Source organism: Gekko japonicus, unplaced genomic scaffold (assembly GCF_001447785.1).
Source record: "Gekko japonicus isolate JY-2015 unplaced genomic scaffold, Gekko_japonicus_V1.1 scaffold314, whole genome shotgun sequence".
Classification (NCBI taxonomy): Eukaryota; Metazoa; Chordata; class Lepidosauria; order Squamata; family Gekkonidae; genus Gekko; species Gekko japonicus.
Genome location: NW_015170284.1, coordinates 1,186,531 through 1,206,842, shown reverse-complemented (window position 1 = coordinate 1,206,842; position 20,312 = coordinate 1,186,531). Strand labels below are relative to the sequence as shown.

General features: G+C 43.9%; 2 protein-coding genes across 3 annotated transcripts in view; both read right to left on the bottom strand.

Moving 5' to 3' along the window:
• Positions 1-4,039: 4,039 nt before the first annotated feature.
• Positions 4,040-13,725, bottom strand: TUSC2 (tumor suppressor candidate 2). Its single transcript, XM_015417858.1, has 3 exons — positions 13,465-13,725; positions 10,077-10,197; positions 4,040-7,265 (listed from the first exon to the last, which is right to left on the bottom strand). The coding sequence occupies exons 1-3, from the start codon at positions 13,608-13,610 to the stop codon at positions 7,200-7,202; spliced, it is 333 nt and encodes a 110-aa protein (XP_015273344.1). The 5' UTR covers positions 13,611-13,725; the 3' UTR covers positions 4,040-7,199.
• Positions 13,726-18,107: 4,382 nt separating this feature from the next.
• The window catches only part of RASSF1 (Ras association (RalGDS/AF-6) domain family member 1), a 38,544-nt gene continuing 36,339 nt past the window's right edge, over positions 18,108-20,312 (bottom strand). For both annotated transcript variants that reach the window (XM_015417856.1, XM_015417857.1), the window contains one exon: positions 18,108-19,892. In XM_015417856.1, coding sequence (XP_015273342.1) covers positions 19,746-19,892 — 147 coding nt within the window. In that variant the 3' untranslated portion in view covers positions 18,108-19,745. The remainder of the gene's footprint in view (positions 19,893-20,312) is intronic.

Genomic DNA, 20,312 nt, shown 5'->3' with positions numbered 1-20,312 from the left:
GTGAAAGTTGAGATAACTTTCTGATTGAGATAACTTAGGGTTTGTTATTGTTATTGTACTGTTTGTTAATGTGGTACTGCTCGAAAAGTTATGTGTTCCATTTAATTGTACTTCCCTCCAAGGTTAAACCTTGTATAACTTACTTCTTCTTGTAAATGTTTCATGATGTTTATTGTGTGTTTGTATACTAAATAAACTTATTTTAACAGAAAGAAAAAAAGAAGGATCAGTACCAACCTACTGAGGGGTATCCTGCTAACATGGGAGAGGGGGCACCCAGTGCAAGGATCACAGCTCTTCCTTCACCTCCCCCCCCAGCAGCTCTTCCCAACCCAGATAAAACTTTATTGCTAGGAGACAACACCAACCTCCCTGCCTCTTCCATCACCAGTGCTCCACTGACAGAGAAAGAAGGGAGTCATTTTTGCCCCTTTCCCGCTGTAGCTTCCAAACCCAGGTGGCTATTGCTCCACACACCTTCTGCAGATTTGGGAATAAACTTCCCCGGATTGGACAGGACTGCTGGGGGGAAATAGGGAAGATCTGCAACCATCAAATGAATATGCATATGACCATTTGATTGACAAAGGGGTATGGAACCCTCCTCAATAAGGTCATCTATTTAGTGTGCAGAACAAAAGCTTCTAATTGCAGTCACTCAGAAGAAGGCATTGTCTTTGTAAAATATGCCTCTGGCCATTATTGTGTTCTGCTCCTGAGACGTTAGCCCAGCAATTTGATTATAGAGCTTACTTGGCCACAGCAGCCAGAAACTGATGGCTTTGGTTAGCAGAAGCTGGTCATGTTTCACAATTCCAAGCAAACCTCTCAGCAGAGGGTGAAATACCACAGGACACAGCAAAGTTGGAACAAATCGCTCATTGTCTGGGGTGAATGGGCCAAACCACAACGCTTGCTCTTTACCATAATCCAGAAAGTAAACTGAAAATCAACTTGGGCTGTTTGACTAAGAAAGGTGCATGAGAAAAAGCTGGAGATTGCCCTCTTATGGACAGCAGTAGTAAAGACAACTGCACAGGGCACATTTCCTATCCCTCTTGCAACTCAGTCTCTATGTAAAGCCCTTAAGAGACATCATTCATAGTCTTGGAACTGGTTGACATCAATATGCTGGATGACACCCAGTTCTCTGTCTCTCTATCCAAATTTTCTGGCAATGTGGTGGTCCTGAGCCACTGCCTGACTGCTGTGGTCAAATGGCTGAGAAAACAAACTGAAACTGAATCCTGACAAGATGGAGATAATACTGGTTGGGAAAGGTGAGGTGTTGAAGGACAAACTATTTCCCACTTTTTATGGGGTTCAGTTGAGCCTTGCTGACTCAGTTAAGAGCCTAGAACTTATACCAGATCCAGCAATGCAGCTGCAAAAAATGCTTTCTTCTCACTGCGTCAAGCTGGGAAGACGGTTTCCTACCTTGACTCATTTCGTCCAGTCACCTGAATCAATGCCATGGACACTTGCACACTTCTCCCACACATCACCCTGCCCACCAGGCTTAAAGTATTAGCTGGGGTTCCTTCTCTCAAGATGAACCTATATGGAAATTACTTCCCTGCAGGGAAATTGATTAAATCATGCATTATTCAGCCTTTCAGAATTTAGTACTGCTAAATCTAAGTAAGGTAAAAGGTAAAGGTTCCCTTGCTCAAAAGCCAGTCGAGTCCGAATCTAGGGTTGCGGTGCTCATCTCAGTTTCAAAGCCGAAGAGCCAGCACTGTCCAAAGATGTTTCCGTGGTCATGTGGCTGGCATGACTAAACACCAAGGCGCACGGAACGCTGTTACCTTCCCACCGAAGTGGTACCTATTTATCTACTTGCAATTTCTTGCTTTCGAACTGCTAGGTTGGCAGGAGAAATCAAACTATGCAGTCCTAATTGATAGCATCAACTGGCTTGGTCAGGTTCATCTTATCCAGGTACAGGAACACAGAAATTAATTTCAAAGCAGGAGCTGTGTCAGTCTGCTACAGCAAAAACATACAGGACTGAAAGGCTAACTTTACTCCAAGATAAGCTATTGAGGACAGCATTTGAATATATAGTCCATGTAAGTTTATGGAGGAATAAAATTTTGTTCTCTAAAATGCCGCTAGTCTTTATTTTCACCACAGAGATTTTCCATAGTATTTCCAGCCAGAACAGTAGGATTGATCATAAGAGTTCACTATAAGAATTAAACAACACCCACCAGCAGTCTTCGTTACTGCAAAAGTGGAGTGAAAGGAGTCAGGAGTGTGTACTGCTGAAACTTATTTACAAAGAGCTAGGAAGCATAATTACATACATACAAGAATGCAGTATCTCCTGTCATTGATTTGCCCTACAGCTGAAGATAGGAAGGGATAGGAAGATTTCTGCAGATTTCTAACTTTCATTGCCTTAATATTATTTACTTCATTCAAACCCTGTGTGTGTCCCTCCTCCCCCTTGGGGACCCAAAGCATCTTACCTTGTTCTCATATCCTCCATTTTATTCTCACAACTGCCGTGTGAGATAAATGAGGCTGAATGTGTGTTACTGACTGAAAGTCACCAGCAAGCTTCCATACCTTACAATTCTGAGGTAACTCAACTACTTTCCTTTGTCTTCCCAGTTCATAAGCAACCTTTTCAAGTATAGAAGTGAGGCCCCTGCTTTGAGCCACAATGTCTTTGGATTGTCATCAATACTGATAAATCTCTATCAATTGCCAGCAGTTAATATATCATCACATATTTAATTACATCTCCAATGTTTAATGGAGAAGGTGAAGATTTCCTGTGTCTCAAAAATGACCAAACTAGCTGTTTAATTCTTATATAACAGTGAGTGATTAAAATGTGGAATTCACTGCCAGAGGATGTAATGATGGCCACATGAAAAAACAGCTTTAAAAGGGTATTAGATAGATTCATGAAGGATAAGTCTATCAATGGCTACTAGCCATGGTGACTGAAGGGAACCTCCAAATTCAGAGGCATTAATTGTCTGAATCCCAGAGCCAGGAGTCAACATCAAGGGAAGGCATCAGCCTCTATGCCCTGTTGTTGGCTGTCCAGAGGAACTGGTTGTTCACTGTGTGAGACAGGATGCTGGACTACATGGACGACTCGCCTGATTCAGCAGGGCTCTTCTTATGTTCTTATAACCTACATGCCTACTACTTCACTGTATAGACAAGTTTTGGTCAAGTGCCATATATCTATTTGGAAAGTATTTATAGAGTAAGAAGCTTCTTTAAAGTCAGTTCCTTTACAGAATACAAGAACTCAACGACAATGCAAATTTATCTCTGGCATTAAGACTCAAGGGAATTTGCTAAAATCTACTGAGAAAAGTTAAGACTGCATCAAATAACAAGCAATTAAACTTGAGAAGGGACTTCAACTTTAGTATGAGCAACTGTGCTACATCTAATCAATACATCAATAGAAAACAAACAAATGTTTTGAGATTGTTTTAAACTAACACTCCCTCCAATTCTATATGACACCAGAAATTAAGATTACCAAATTACGTCAGGAGGCATCTTGATATCTTTGGAAGACAAAAGAAAAAAGTGTACTTAGCTTTGCAGCTTTTCATACGCTGATGGCACAGATGGGTAGACTTTGATTAATAAGAGGATAAACTTAAATCTGCAGTAACACAGTAGGAAGTCTAAGATGGGAAAGCCACTCTATTTACAAATTATTTTGCAAGTGTAACTCAGTAGCTTGGACTTGACGTCTGTAACATTCAAACCAATGAATTTCCCCCATGAGAAATACTGTTTCAGATCCTCTGAAGTAGTCATATAGCTCTTACCCTAGATCCTACAATTCACAGAAGCTGGTTTTCAGAAAGAATAAGGTCGACCCTCTGGTGAGTTTACTTAGGTTCTTCCAGGCCGAGGTGGCTTGCTCGGCAGAATGGTACAAGGACAGCAGAGATTTAGTTCGGTTTCAACCCATCATTAGCCTACCAGTCTCTTATTTATCTGGCATGTAATAAAGCCCAGTACAGATCAGAGAGGCATCAATTAAACTTCTGGGACCTACAAATAAGTTTATTGAAATATAACAAAATTAGACAAATGCACTTCAAGGCAGAGGAAAAGGACCATAAATATTTTACACATTTGTCTCCAATCCATATGCTACAGGAGCAAAAAATGAAGTGCTAGTGGGTTCCGGTCTTCTACACAACCACACATTTGCACAGAAGTCATAAAAAAGGAAAACCTTTTGCTCGCTCCAACAATAGTGATAATATATATATTTACACCAAGTTTCACATTATAACTGTCCCTTACACAGTGGTCTCCGCAAGCCCTCTCCCTGCTCGACAGCTCCTACTCCCAAGAGGAGCAGGGCTGCTGGAAAGCACAATAAGGACAGCGTAGATGGGATTACAGAACCCAAGCAGTCTAATTGCACGGCTGCAGTCCCAATGGGCAAGCCAGCCTTTTAGAGAAATGGACTGAGAGCAGCCACCTGACGCTCCTAGGAATCTGCTGCCTCTTGGGCGGTTTCAAGCGATGCAGAAACTAAGCTTCTTTGGGGGTGGAGGCTCCATTTAGATTCCGGTGGGACTGGAGTGAAGTCCTCAGCAGGATGCATAATAAGCGCTAGAAGTGGGGAGGAAAACTGAAAACATTGTGCAACATTTTTCTGATCACAGGATAGTTGATTGCTCAAAAACAACGACCAACAGAAGGAAATGAATTAAGTACTTCAGGGGGGAAAATGATTATGGGGAGGGGTATTGCTACCAGGTTTTTCAGTCTCAAATTCTTTCAGGGCTCTTCATCCCCACCACAGTGGAGAGTAGAATACGCCAGTGGGGAGATGTGATGCACAGAGGGGAAGGTGCTTCTGCCAACTTTGCACAGAGCAAGTTTTAAACAGCAAGCTTCTTGGTGTGCAGTCTCCTGTAGTCTCAATAATTCTTCTTTAGAATAAGCAGTTCCCTCCAAGTTTCAGCCAGTGACACACTGTACACAATAATTCTGAGATGGAGTTCTACTGGCTAGAGAAGCATTGCCAACATCTCTATCCCAAGCACACTCATTTTCATGATTGTGGAAACTTCCTTCTACAATGAAGGGTAAGGATGACTTCAGAGCTTCCCAACCACATCTAGTTAGAAGGGAACAAAAAGATAAGCCACACTGGGGTGGGGGTGGATGGGGGGTAAGGGAGCGGGAAGAAAGTAAGAATATGTGGCACAGGCCCATTCGCGCATTATGCATTTTACATTTACTGTAAAGGTATCAGAACGGGTTCTGAATGGTGAAGCGGGTTCCAGTTGCAACTCAGGAAGCCATCAGGGAAAGCCCTTCATCCTGTGCTTTACAGATGAACTCCAGCATGCACACTAGGGTCAAACATGCAGCTGAGAGAGGCTGTGCAAGAGGCAAAAGGTGGCCACCAAACGAACAGCAATCTTTCTGTCAGCGCGACAACTGACACTCCACATCCTTACTAGTCTGGTTCATAATGCTTATAAAGATTTCCCTTGCAGCTGCAGACTTGGAGACAAATACAACACAGATGTACTGATGTCCCGGAGCAACTCTATACGAGTTGATTAAATTAAACCTTGAGGTAGAAAACTCCTGAAGAACTTAGGCAATGACATGTTCTGGGAAGGAAAATAAGGTGTGCAATGAGCCAACGGGTACAGCCAACCTATGTATGATCCAGTTTTAAAGCTTTATTAAAGTTCTGAGGGGTTGGTAGAAAAGGCAGGCAGACTCAGGTCTCCTAGCTGTACACTGCACATGGAACGCCCTTAAATGTTATAACTGCCTCCGACAGGATTATGCCTGTTCAGGTCTCAGCAGCTTTAAGTCTTGAAAGACAGACATCTGGGATTTGGAGGCAGGGGTCCCATTTCAGTGTCATGCTTGCCAGTGGAAGTAGCTTTCCTAATCAAACATTTCATTAGCACAATACCCTTCTGAAGGAGAAGATAACGCTTTCCTTTAAAGTGCACTGCATTTTCCCTCATTAGGTAAGTCTGGCTCAAATCCTATAAATCAAAGAAACTGGTAAAGGAAGATGACAGTACTTCATGATTACTTAGAGAAGGAACCAAAGGAACTAGGATTAAGTAGGTAACTACCTTAATCTGAGAAACAACCTTCCTTAGTGTTGACAGCATAATTTATGGGATCAAGTGACCTAGAATTATATTAGAAGGAAAAAAATAATAAGTATGCGGAACATGGCACATCCAACACTCCAACCGGATGCAAATTCAAAAGAATGCTCTGGAATGCCTGCTTAGACAAATTGCCTCCAAGGAGGTTTCCCCTTTGATAAACTTTAACAGAAAAGCTACGGGCATTTAGGAGATCAACACAATCGGATATTGCAGCTGCCAGCAGGCTCCATTAATGTGCTACAGCATAGGCACTAGTCCGTAGAATTTTCCAAGTGGCAATGTTGAAAAGACATTACCAGCAAAACAAGACAGTGTAGCGCACTAAGGAGCTACTACAGAAGGGCAAGGCCCGCACTGTCAGCCCATTACAATGAATGGGGACCTCAGAATTTAGTGCATCTCAGAAAGCTATCCTCCATGAACTGCAACATTTGATACTATCCCCCAAGGGTGCTGCATAGCCTTAGGTATTCAGCTGTTTTATGGAGGGAGGGGGGTGGCAGGGCAGGAAGAGACATAAGAATATGCTGCTCACCTGCTGACCTTTCCTCTCATACACTGCACATAAACTGAAATGCCATCATCAGCTTTTGTAGAAACTGACAGGGGTACTCAAAAAGCAGGACATCCGGACAGTAAGAGGTGCAGGTTGGTCCTCCACAGTTTCAAGACTCGGAATCTGTTGCCATCTAAACATCACTTAGTGGCTGATAAAAAGATTTCACTTTTGACTCAGCAGAGGGAAGTGTCGAGCAGGCTACTAAACAAGGCCACACATCTCATGTGACACAGGTCTGATTAACATGCTTGCCTAGCCAATCCTATTCCCGATAACTAGCCAGTTCTGAGACATCCCCGGTGCTGTTGCTGCCGCTGCCGCCTCCTCCAAGCAGAGGAGCTTAAAGGCAACCATGTGTCCATTCTCCAGATCCATCACTCTGCAGAGATGCGTGGCTGCCTAGTGTGGTTTACATGAGGTACAGTAAAACTGGGCAAATGAGGTGCAGTGACAGCACACAGAGACTGTTCACATTGCCCCGTGGCTCAGGCCTCACAGATGATAACAGGGAAGTCCACATGAATCCGAGGGTGCTCCAGTTTCACTATGCCCTGCAACGAGAAGGGGGTGACGAGGATGAGATAATGTCACATACAAAGCTTTCAAGAATTAGGCTACAAATGATCCATTTACTTCAAGGCATGCTGAATAGAGGCACATGATAGTTCCTCACTGTTGCGTGTCTAAAGGCCACTATGAATAACTGAACTATCAAAAGTAAGGTTACGAGAATGAACTCTAGATAGAAACTAGACATTGCTAAGGGTCAGAAGATGTTGGGTAGAGGACCTCTGCTACTAAGGCTGTCCATCTAACAGAATTTAAGTGTTTGTCTCCTGGGAAACATCAGTCAAGTGCCACTGAAGGTAAGGAGGCCACAGTTTTGGTACAAAAGATGAGTAAACTCTGACAAGTAAGTAAAGCAAGGCCAGTGAGTATATGAACTGAATCCCACCAAATGACAAGGCTCAGACAACATGTTATGAGGGTTCCAACAAGTAAACTTAAAGGCATAATCCCTGCAAGCGCTGCCCCAGAAAACTAACGTGCAACAGTAGCGCTACACAATCTTGGTTCAGCATTACAGTCTCATGGGATTTCAAGCAACTAACGATGAGCAAACAAAGCTGAAAACCAGAAAAATAGTATTTTGTGACTGCTTTTACCTGAAAAATGGCAGTATCACATCTCGCACTGCAAGGTTTGTAAGCTGGCAAGTCCAAAATATCAAAGCACTACAAAGATCAAGGGAATCTATTTTGCAATGCACATTTTGTGGCAACAATATCGAGGAAGCATTCATAGTTTCTGAGGAACAGCCACCACTTTGACAGGCATTTAACTACTATAAAGGTCACTGGATACAAGGCATCTTCTGATAATCCATGCCTTGCTAGCAACAGTATGCATTTATTTCCTGGTGTGCCAGCTGCAGAGAGGTATCAACCTTCAATATTTGCCTGCAACTACTGCAGAAAGTATTGTCGTCAGGGCAAAACCACCTCTGCAACATGATCAAGGAGAGCCCTAGGTTGCACACAGACATACTATGTTTAGGCAGATCTGAATCAACTGTAAGAAAGCAGCTTCTATTCTGAATATGTTAGTACTTATAAAAAGTTAGCAGAAAGCTCTGAGAGGAAGAAAGAGCCTTCTTCTCTATGTAAAGGCGCATATGAAAAATCATTCATAGTTTTGGAATTAGGTATCATCAATATGCTGATAACACCCAGCTCTCTCTCTATCCAAATGCCACAGGACACAGCGATCTAATGGACTCAAAACTAAAGTACTACCCAAGATTTTAAACACAGTATTTACAGGGGCTCTACCAAGTAAAGCATTTATATTTAGCAGAAGTGTTAAAGCATTTAAACATTTTTAGCCACAAAGATGTGAGTGTAATTTTTCCTTACAACAATTACTCTCAGGCTATGAGATACCCTCCCTGAAGTCTGGAGTTGATCTTCCTTGTCCTGATTTTGTAGGGGGTACATTCTCCTATTTTAGAAGGCATTTTTTAATTTATGTTATTTTACTACTAATAGGATGGTCTTAATAGGCTCCCCCTTCTCCTCAAGTTATTGTTTTTAATGTTTCTTCTCTACTGCCATGAGTTGAGGCAGAGTGGACACCAATTGGTTGGCCTCCCTGCACAGAAGTTGCCCTGACCAGGGGTCGTTTCATAGAAAAAGAGCTAGGGGAACTCATTAGCATAACACATTAGCATATGCCACACCCCCTGACATCAGGGGCCCGGCGGCAGGAGTGTGAGGAAGCCCCGCCAAGGCCCTCCCTGGCCCCAGGCAAGCAGGGCTGGGGAGAGGCAGGGAGGAAGAAACTTACCCTCCCTCTTCTCCTGCCTCCTCCTAGCTGAATGAGGGGCGGAAGCAGGGCGGCCGGAAGCAGGGGGCGGGGCTTCATCGTGTGCCCCGCCCCCTGCACCTCACCCAGGGGAACTGCGATCCCCCCCCCCGAATCGACCTCTGGCCCTGACTATTTGCCCTGTGTGGAGTCCTGGTATCATATGAGCTTGGTGTGACTCCAGTTACCATCAGTCCAACTTATAGGGGATCTGAACTGTTGTATTTAATTTGCCATCTTTTAACTGTCTAATGGTTTTAGCTGTTGAGGGCGGGGTAAAAATCTCGATAAATAAATAAATTATATTACCTGGTTTTAATTGTTCATGCACTTAGTTGTTACCTGCCCTGAGCCCATTTTGGAAAGGGCGGGATATAAATCTAACTAATAAAAATAAATAAATAAACATGAGAAAGGTAGGATAAAAATATTCTCTACTGTTCTTTTAATTCATTAGGTAAACCTTTAAAAACCAGCACAGACTGTTACGAAACCAAGATTGATTTTCATACTTGCCGCTAATTATCTACCTAAGTTCCAGAAATGAGGCATCTGAAGCTTCTGTGGCTATTTTGAGGGATAGGTTATTACTGAAACCATTAAACGGCCCTAATTCCTGTTTGGGTGTCATGATATAAACTGGAGGTTATCTTGAAACAAGCATTTTAGGACTTCAGTCACTGCCAAGAGTACCTTACAAGAAAGTTGATATAGATTCGCTCTTACATTTCAAGTGATTGCAATACAAACACACACACACACACATATGCACACACACACATACAGATGGCCACTGCAAGTGTACCCACTTCTGTATCAGATGGACCACATGTTCCCCCAAACAACAAAGTTCTCCAGCATACTCTATATACAGAGTATACAGTTTGCCAGGCATGAAACAATTTCTTTTTTAAAAAGATATAAATTCTTGCTTGCTCAAAATGTGAGTGTTGAAAACCATGCTATATTCTCCCCCATTTTCCTTCTGATTGTGTTACCTGAGGTATCAGGTTCTTGTGGATTCTTTTCAGCTTGGCACGCTTTCTCCCATTCTTGGTGACTATTGTCTCCTCATAAAACTCATGAGCAAGATCACCATCTTCATCATAATACATAGAACTACAAGGAATGAAGAATAACCATAAAAGTATCAAACATGAACATAAGAATATAAGTAAAGCCTGCTGGATCAGACCACTGGTCCACCTAATCCAACAGAGTTTCACACAGTGGTCAACAAGTTGCCCTGGAAGGCCAAATAAAGAGGACACAGAAGCTAAGGCCTTCCCCTGCCATTGCCTTTTGGCACTGGTACTCAGTCCCTACAACAAAGAATAAATGGACATAAGTCTGACATTAGAAGCCACAACATTCAAAAACCCATGGGGGAACATTTTAACCTTCCAGGACATTCAGTTGCTGCCCTGAGAGTAGCAGTTCTCTTACAAAGGAATTTCAAAGGGAAATTAGAAAAAGAGACTGCTGAACTGCAACTGATAATGAAGCTCAAGACAATGCATCCTCCTGGACTGAATCAAGACCCAGGTTTTTTGTCTCATTACCAATGCTGATTTCTTCACATCTACTACCCCTCTGCACATCACACCGAATCCAATCAGGCCTGCTATTGTCATTTACCTGCTATTGTCCTTTGCCTGCTAATGTCATTTGGCATCTGAAATCACTCCACTCTCCAAGAATCCAGATGGATTCACATTCTACCTGTACCTGAAGAAGTGAGCAGTGACTCATGAAAGCTGCCACAAATTTTATTAGTCTTTAAGGTGCTACTGGACTCCTGCTCTTTTCTACTGCTACAGACAGACTAACATGACTACCCATCTTTGAAGAACAATTACTGAATTATTAAACTTATTCCTGATCTAACTGCTAGCAAGAGAATTATGGCATCCACATGAGTACTATGAATATCTGCATGTTAGGAGACAACAAGACCAATAAGAATCTCATTTACCAGGTGATGAATTTGAGTGACTAGCAGTTTGTGTACAGCAGATGGATATTTTGACAAATTATATATGGTGAAAAAACCAGAACTCAGTACTATCAAAAGCCCTGACCTGGATAGCCCAGGCTAGCCTGATCTCATCAGATCTCAGAAGCTAAGCAGGGTCAGCCCAGGCAAGTATTTGGATGAGATACCTCCAAGGAATACCAGGGATATAAGGCGGAGGCAGGCAATGGCAAACCACCTCTGAACATCTCTTGCCTAGAAAACCCTACAGGGTTGCAAAAAGTCAGCTGTAACACTGGCACTTTCTACCACTATCAAAAGATGTTCAGTTCTGCGGAATCTACAATCTGTCACAGTACTATTCCAGGACGCCTCTGTGTAAAGAGATTCCAGTGTAATCTCCAAGCTCCATCTAATTTACAGCTGCAGCTTTTTATTTTTTTTTGGGGGGGGGAGAACTTGGCTAAATTAATACAAGGCAATTTAAATTTTTACATGCCTTCTGTTAATAACTGGAATGTACATAACAAATCTAATTTACAGAAGAATGTATGACTGTTAAAGTTGAATGAACATTAAAAACAGCTCTAATTATGTATTGTAATTCCTTGATACATCTTGAAGATGAAATCTTGGCAGAATTGGGTCATCACTTCTATGTAAAAAAAGTATGTTTAAAGTAGGTATGTTTTCCACTTTTATGCAGCTGCCACAGGACTACAGAAGAGATTTCTGCCAAGCAGATGAGTCATTCACCATTCATCTTAGTACAGAAACAACTGAAGACTTCAGCATTTCTGTTGTTTCCAATTCATGTCAAATCATAAACTTCTGCAGAAATGCTCGGTATACATGTTTCAAGACAGACTAAGAGATGTAATTTTGCACTTTGCTTCTATTATTCTTAATGCTGAACAAGCATGGGGGGGCAGTGAAGGTATTCATTATTTGACCTTCACTTATATCCATATGTAGGTGTAGAAACATTGTAGCCAGTCTGCCAACAATCCATTTGATTCAGCAATACCAGGCCATGTGCCTAACACAAAATGAGCTACAAATGCTAATCATTACTTTGGAAGAATCTAGTAAACAAGCCACAGCCAAGCACGTGTGATAGTTTTTATGTCATTTAAGAACTGGCAAAGAAACAGCAGTGCAGAAACAGACTTTATTGGTAGAGGGGGAAATTAGCTCCCAAGTGCATTTCAGAAAGTTAACAAGATGTCCAAGTTCTTCTGTTAGTATATTTTCCAATCTATATAACTAGTGCAGAAACTGACAGCATTCCTGACAAATCATAACAAACCTTATATTATGATTGTACGCTCTCAAAGGTCACACACTGTGGACTGTTGTAGCTAAACATTTTAGATACGGAGTTCACACTAGCATAAAACAAAAAAACTAGCATCAACAAGAATTGTGAAGAAGAGATGCTATAAACCAGGGCAGTCTAGTTTCATTCAATGAGGCATCAGTGACCACAACAGATAAACTGGTCCACTGACTGACCAAATATGGTCAGCTGACTGCATGTTATTTGACTATGGGACTATGAAGCCAAGAATGCCACAGTTCAAGCAAAAGCTAAAGAGAAAAACTGTCCAGTGAATCACTCACATTAATAGAAATTAATCCTTGTAAATATTCACTCATTACATTTTAAAAGCGTTAATTCTATTCTTAGCTATTTACTTTTGGGGATTTACAGTACATATTGCTGATACTACCTTCCACATTGAGAAAAAAGCGAGCTAGGCACTGCACAGAAAAGAAACAAGATAGGTCTTGGCTGCCGGATAAACCCTTCAAGCCATGACAGTCCGCTTAGCTGAAGACCAGCAGTGCCTGGACTGACATGAATTCGCTTCCAGGAGACTTTTTTTAAAAAAGAGAAAAGAAATGAACGCCACTAGAGGGAGCTACTCTTTCATTAAACTGTCAGGAAACTAAGAGCAACGCCGAAGAACGGGTAGGTGAACCACCGGCTACCAGCACCCAAGCCTACAAAAAGTGGTCACTTCGGAGAGGTGTGCAGCAGAATAACCACCTCGCTCGGTGCGGAACCAGCGGGGACGGTCCCCGCAGAAAACCAAGCCCACTGCCAACTTCTGCATCAACCCAAAGACAGCCCAGGCTACAACGCTAACGGAGCATCTCGGAGAGATGAGGAAAGCTTTGGGTCAAGGGCCCGATAAGAAGGAAGCAAGCAGCGGCGTCGCTCCTGAGGCACAACGGCGTCTTCGCCCCCACCCCACCCCGAGAGCGCAGGGAGTACACTGCGAGAGGGCCAAAATGCCTGGGGGGACACGACCAGGCCAACCTCTCGCTCCCAAAGAGGAGCCCCCAGGCCACCTTTGCGACCCTCCCCCGAGGCAGGAGGGCCCAGCCCTGAGCGCCGCTCTTACCCACGGCGGGTGAAGACGAAGGGGGTAGCCGAGCAGAGCCCTCGCGCCCGGGCCAGAGCCTGCTCCCCGCCCGGACACTCCGAGCCGCCCGGTCCGCCCGAGCTGAAAGGCCAGAGGCCCCGGGACTTGGAGCCGCTGGCGCCCATCGCTCAAAGCGACGGCATGACAGGGGAGAAAGGCAGGGGGGGGCAGGAGGGAGGGAGTGGCGAGGCGGAGGGAGGAGCCACCCGGTGCCTCCGGGGAACCCAACGACGGCGCCCGCTCCCCACCCAAGACGCGCCACCTCTTCCCGGTCACGCAATTTCCGGCTCCAAGACCTCCGGAGATCCGCTCTGCGAAGAGGAGACGCGGGCAGCTGATCTTGAATGGGGGGTAAACCGAATGCGTCTGCCACGACACTTCCGGTCCCCAGTTGTCTTTGAGGGCATTTTGCGTGGTGCGGACTAAGATCGGCGGAATGCCTAGGCGTGAATGTAACAAGAAGCCGTAAAGCAGGTGGCGCGACAGGCCCCGTTTGCCGGCTGGGTCTTGAACTAAAACTTACCAAGAAGGCACAACAGAGCCATGAGTTCTTTCCCCCGTGTGGTTTCTGCGCTTTTCAGTGAGACAGGCAGAAATTCGACCGGTCATGATGGCGATATAGGTTTCGCCTCTATTTAACATCCCCTCAGTATCCGTCTTTATCCTTCACTTTCTCTAAGAGATCAGGATGGTGTATTGGTTCCCTCCCCACCAATGCTCCCTCTAAGCTGTGGAGTCTTGTGAGCAGAAATTCTACTTTGTGTGCTCCTGGCATTAAAGTTGTGAGCGAGCGATTTGGCTACTGCATAAATTAGCTTGCTCTTGAAGCCCTCCTTCCTGAGCGGAGACAAAAATGTGTGAGCCGGAGGCTAAAAAACTGTGCGCTAGCTCACACTAACAGCTTAGAGGGAACACTGCTCCCCACATATTTTATCTGCACAACAACCCTGTGAGGTCTGAGAGAGGACACAAGAGGTTTCTTTTTGCTGCAGTATTTGGAAAACGTATTTTCTGTTTCCCCTCCCCAGAGGAAAATAATAGGATTAAAGTATTTTTGAGGGGAAAGCCTCCTGAGTCTTGTCTCTAGTCTTGAAAGACTGTGTGATCTGCAAAAATTCTATTAGCACAGCCTTCCGGTGTGAAAATACAGTGAAGGAGTGCAACACTTTGTTACTGTCTGCCTGTTTTATACTTATTGCCCAGTTGAAGCCCAGCACTACGATGAAACTCTAGTTTCTTGTAGCCATTTTTAGAGCTTCCCAGTTTTCCACTTTCTTCCTATTTTTCCTCCCATACACAGCATTTCCTTTTAAATACCGGGCCCCGTTACAGCAGCGAAAATCATTAAATATACATCATTATTGTAATGCACAGCAGTGCAAGAGACTGGAGTTGGTTCCTGGTTCCCAGTCTTCCTTTAGGTTTGCATTAGTTCTTGAGCATTCCCGTTATTCTCGCCTCGCATATGGAGGAAAGCCAGTTTGTTTCCTTGTATTTTTCTTAGAGCGGATTTGGAAGATTCCTACCTCTATGGGTGCCTGGCTCACGAGACAGTGATCTCGCCAATGGGAGGAGTTTTCCGGGAAAGTGGGCCGTCTTTCTGAACACGTTTCTTTTGTCTCGGTATGGAAAGGAAGTTGCGGACATGAACAGTCGTACTAAAATTTTCTACAGGTCGCCTGTACATCACGCTTGTCTGCTATAACGCTAATCCTCCAGACTATATGTACATTTCATTCGGGATAAGCACTAATGAACGCAGTGGGGTCTGCGTCCCTCACTGGAATCTTAAACAGCTTCTAAATCCATTGGTTTGGAAGGGTTTAACGGTTCTTGAAATTGCACTGCAATTAAACCAGCGTACGTTGATTCTTTCAATTGTTTTTACGAGGGAAAGAAAAAAAATACTTCATGTATAAATTTACACACCCACCCACCTGTAGTAGTAAGCCATTTAGCCCTCATGTGGAAGGCAACCAGAGAATGAGTGCACAACAGAGATTTGAACCCAGCTTTTCCACAACCAAGTACACAGGATCAGGCCAACTATTTCCATGTAAATGAGTTTAAACCTGAGGCAAAGATCAGGACAACTTTTCCCCACCCTTCTTCAGTAGAGACCCACCAAGAGTTCACTCTGATTTTCAGGACAACACTGATAGTTTCAGGGAGTAAATATTTTCCCAACCCTCCTCAGTTGTGCCTGGTTACTCCTACTGTTTTGGACCTTTTTCATCTTTTCCATTACTGGGCCATCACCAGATTCCTGTGAATAATTTCAAGGCCATCCCAGCCTAGCAGGAAATCACACAGAATGGGATGCCGTTATATATCTAATTAGATTGTGTATCATGATGACATCACTAAGGCTAAATACAGTTGAAGACAATGCTTCTTGAAATGGCAAGTATTAGAGCCCCTTTTCCAGCAATCACTGAAAAACAGATGAAGAGTGCTTCTTGCTGTTGGATTCACTGGTACGGCAGTCAGGAATCTCTTGCCACAGCTGAAAATAATAAAAGCACTCCATTCTCCTTCAGCTGTCTTATATTGCAGAGCAAGTCTAAAGGTTTCCCTTCCTTGAAAGCTAGTCGAATCCGACTCTAGGGGGTGGTGCTAATCTATTTCCAAGCTGAAGAGCCAGTGCTGTCTGTAGACGTTTCTGTGGACATGTGTCCAGCGTGACTAAACACTGAAGTGCACAGAATGCTGTTACCTTCCCATCGAAGCTGTACATATTTATCTACTTGCAATTTCTTGCTTTCAAACTGCTAGGTTGGCACTAGCTGGGGCCAGAGATGGGAGCTCACTCCATCACACAGCACCAGGGTCTCAAACTGCCAAGCTATAGACCTTCTGGTCTGCAGCTCAGAGCAAGCCTAGCATAGGTAATGTTATGCCCAGCAGATGGTGCACAAATCTGACCAAGTCAATAGCCTTGAAAAACTTTATGTGATTCCAAGACAAGTAGTATTGCAAGGAAGCACTCCTGTCAGTATGCACATGACTGGCATTCATACATCTAGTCCTGGTCTCTGTGATATGTTAGAGATCATGTGCAGTCTAGTACAGCTCCATACAAGGAAGCACTCCTGTCAGCATGCACATGACCGGCATTCATACATCTAGTCCTGGTCTCTATGAGATCATGTGCAGTCTAGTACAGCTCCAGCAGCCACAAAATTAGACTCCTCCTGGAGGTTGACATGTCTGGCTAGTAGAATCATGCCTTTCCTGCCAGGACCTGCACTGCGAGGCATGACCAAAGGGCTTTGGTAGCACCCACCTGTGCTAGAGGGCATTTGTGTGTAGAAGCTGCTGCTAAGGACATAACAGGGATTCATACAGACTTATACTAGGAATAAGGCCCACTGTGGAAATATACGAGCTCTAGAAAGAAGCTCTAGGTGGGTGCCCTGGCCTTGGGCATCCAGCATCAATTTGCTGTGATGACCTCAACAGGGTATGACACAGAGCTTAGTTTTCTCTGCGAGAACTGATCTCTGCCATATGAAGAGTTGTAATTCTGTGGTCTCCTGCCCTCCCCTGGAGATTGGCAACAATGGTTCCCCAGGAGGAACTGGCTGGTTTGCAGGGTGGAGTCTGACACTGCACCTGAGGACAGAGTATTCCGGTGATTTGTTTGCACAACCGTATTAACTGTATTTCCATTTTTGTATAGTTGCTCACCTGGAGATTGGCAGCAATGGTTCTCCAGGAGAAAATAACTGCTTTGGAGGATGGACTCTATATGGCATTCTATTCAGCTGAGGCCTCCCCTCCCCAAACTCTGGCTTCTGTAGACTCCACCACAAAATCTCCAGGAATTTCCCAACCTGGAGCTGGCAACCCAATGAGTTCCCCATAAAGGCCAAGGGAGGGCCTGGAAAGGGACCCCTATCTTTGCCTTTTTACTGACAGAACCAAGCTTGGTTGCCTAGCAACAGCCACTGAGGGGGAAGTTAGCCCCACGTCAGGAAGAGAATGGTTTGAGGGCTGGTAGCTCACCTCAGTAGCCAGCCAGAGGAGCCAAGCAGGAGACGCGTCTTTGTCAGGAGAGACAGCCGTTTTGGCAGTTTATTTGGTCAGGGAAGTGGACAAGTCAGCAGTGGGCAGGGGAGAGGAGCAGACCCAGCACCCAGCCAATGGGAGAGCTGGAAAGTGCCAACGCGTTAGGGCTTTTATATATATCAGATATTTAGACATTGCAATGACCATTGTACAGTTGGGTTTTCATTCTATATAGCAATGAAATGCAATTACAGCATTCACTCTCAACAGACTCTCCCTCTTTAAAGATCCCCTATTATTTCCCAATTCTGAGTACGTCAAGGATTTCTTCTGTTCTGGGCTCACCTAAGGTATCCCAGCAGGAGATGGGGCATTCATTTATGTACTTTTATTATTAAAAACCATTGCTCCTTAAATGAAAAGCTGCATTTTGGGAAATCAGGAGAGCATTTGCTAGCACCAAAAGCATTTTTGAAAACAGAATGGATGGTCACTCTTTTAGTCATCTTCAATTTGGTGTGGCTAGCCAGGACGAATCTATGCAAACAATTTTCCAAAGGTATGGACACTGCTGTTATTCATCAACCCCATGGCTTCCTTTAGTACCGTTTCCTTGTTGGAATATTAGAAAGAGATGGGTGGCCAAGATTAGAAAACACAATGAGTAGGCCACCATGGGAGAAGTGAATTTGGCCCTAGGCTCAGGGTGACTGGGCTTCATCTGCATACTGTCAAAGCGAGAAACTGGTTCCAGAGGAACATATACACCAGACACATCTCACCCCTGAATCTTTTATTGATTGGTATACAAACAGCACCATTGACACCTTGAGTAGCTGAACTTTTCATCTTCTGGGTACTCAAGGCAATCTTTATTTTAAACTGTACTCTTCAATAGGACCTGCCACTGCTAATAAGCACAGTTTTCTCTAAGTGCCTGCTCTGAACAGCGTACTTCGCTTTTCACAGGACGTACAAATAGATTTGCTCAAGCTTTGTAAATATAAGCAGTGTAACTTGCTTCAGGGTACAGATGCCACCCACCCACCCCCACAAGAAGGAAGTACAACTACTCCCCAGGTATAGGAAGGGATTCCCTGCTAGGTCTTGCTGAAGTCAGATATATGCCAATGTCTGTCAAAGGCATGCAGGTGGCTGTGTGCGTGCACAAATTAGACAGTCAAAGCAAGAGCTGTCCTCACCAGATCATAAATCTAAATCCTGGGATTTGTCATGTCCCCCATCTCCACATTTTTCATATACAGGGCAACATAAGGGATAGCTGGATCAGAAAAGCAATCAGTCTATTTCCTCCTCCGTTTCATGGATCTGTGGTTTTGGAAGATCACTCTATACTCTATTTTCTTTTACTGTCCTTGCTTTTGGGGTGAGGCAGGACATCAACCTTAATCTAAACAGCAATTCTAAATTAAGTACTGGAGTTAGAGCAACAGTGGGAGAAACGCTCTTGCTTTTTTTCTATGGATAATTATTCCTTTGGCATTTTGATACCTACCACATACTACCAAAGGCTATCCAGCTGTGCTTATGTCCCATTTCTATTTCACCTGAGTGGGGGGGACAGACTTTACTACCCCTTGTTTTGTATGGCTACAGCCCAACCAATATCTTTAGCTGATAAGCACCTTGGGGCTCAGTTCTTCTAGCAGTCCTTCTGTTATTTGAACCAAAGAAAAAGTAGGTAAGATTGACTAGTCTATTCAATCCAGTTCATGAGCCTTCACAATCAGATTCCCAACAGAAATACAAAAGAAGTCTTGGGGGGAAAGTGCTTGCTAGGGTGACTTCTTGGGGATACATCCAAATTTGTGGTCATTTTGGTTGACTCTGCTCTTATTAAAAACCTCAAGACTGGCTGAACTCACCATCAAGCCAGTCTGTAATACAAAAATGGCATCACATTCCTGATTGCCACAAACGTACTAATTTTTTGCATCTCTACACTCATTCTTCAGGTAATTCCTACCTGATCCCACTGTGCCTTCCACTCAACACCACTATTAACCATTCACTCCATAAGGAGCAGACACACATGCACCCATTCATTGGCTCACCAAGGGAATCAGACATCCTTGTAGCCCCTTTCCCATCCCCCTGCCCCTCCAAAGAATTACATTCAGTCCACAGACACTCCTAGGATTGCTTCATTCGTAGTTCCACTTGGCTTCACCACTTCTTTGTATTTGGCATCTTATCCTTGCTGGAGTGCTGGGTCTGGAATGGGCACCTCAACCCGGGGTCCGGGTGGTCAGAGCCTCCTGAATCTTTTGGCGGCAGTGGGTATATTTTTGCAGGATCTGCCTGACATGCTCCTCTTCTTCACGTTGAAGGATACGCAGGAAGTTCTGCAGCTCAGGCATACTAAAAGCATCCCACTACAGAAGAGTGAGAGAGGAAGCAGTGACAGAATTGATATTAGTTTAGAAAGAAGACACTATGCTTTAATATTACATAGAAAGGCCAGATTTGTAGAAGAGGGGTTCATGTGCTAAAAACTGCATGCATGCATCAGTGAAGATACACAAAGTAAATAATCTGCAACAATCAAGGATCATGAACTCTATAATGAAAAATGTACACATAAGCCTAGTGTTTTGAGCTTCTAGAGAAAATTTATGCTAGTGTGTGCAGTTATGAGTGCCCACATGTTGCCCTCTTTCTGGCCAGGCAGAGAAAAGATGAGCCAGGTGTTCACTGTCAATCAATAGGTATTTGGCCTTGCCTGCTACAAAAGATATGTAGGTAGCCAGGCCTATATAATGGAGCGAAGGTCTTAGATGTACTAGTTAATACAC

Coding starts and splice junctions, on each gene's coding strand:
- TUSC2 (XM_015417858.1), bottom strand. CDS start 13,610: ATGGGCGCCAGCGGCTCCAAGTCCCGGGGCCTCTGGCCTTTCAGCTCG. Junction 10,198..13,464: donor TTCGTCTTCACCCGCCGTGG/GTAAGAGCGGCG, acceptor CATTCCTTGTAG/TTCTATGTATTATGATGAAG. Junction 7,266..10,076: donor ACAAGAACCTGATACCTCAG/GTAACACAATCA, acceptor TTCTCGTTGCAG/GGCATAGTGAAACTGGAGCA.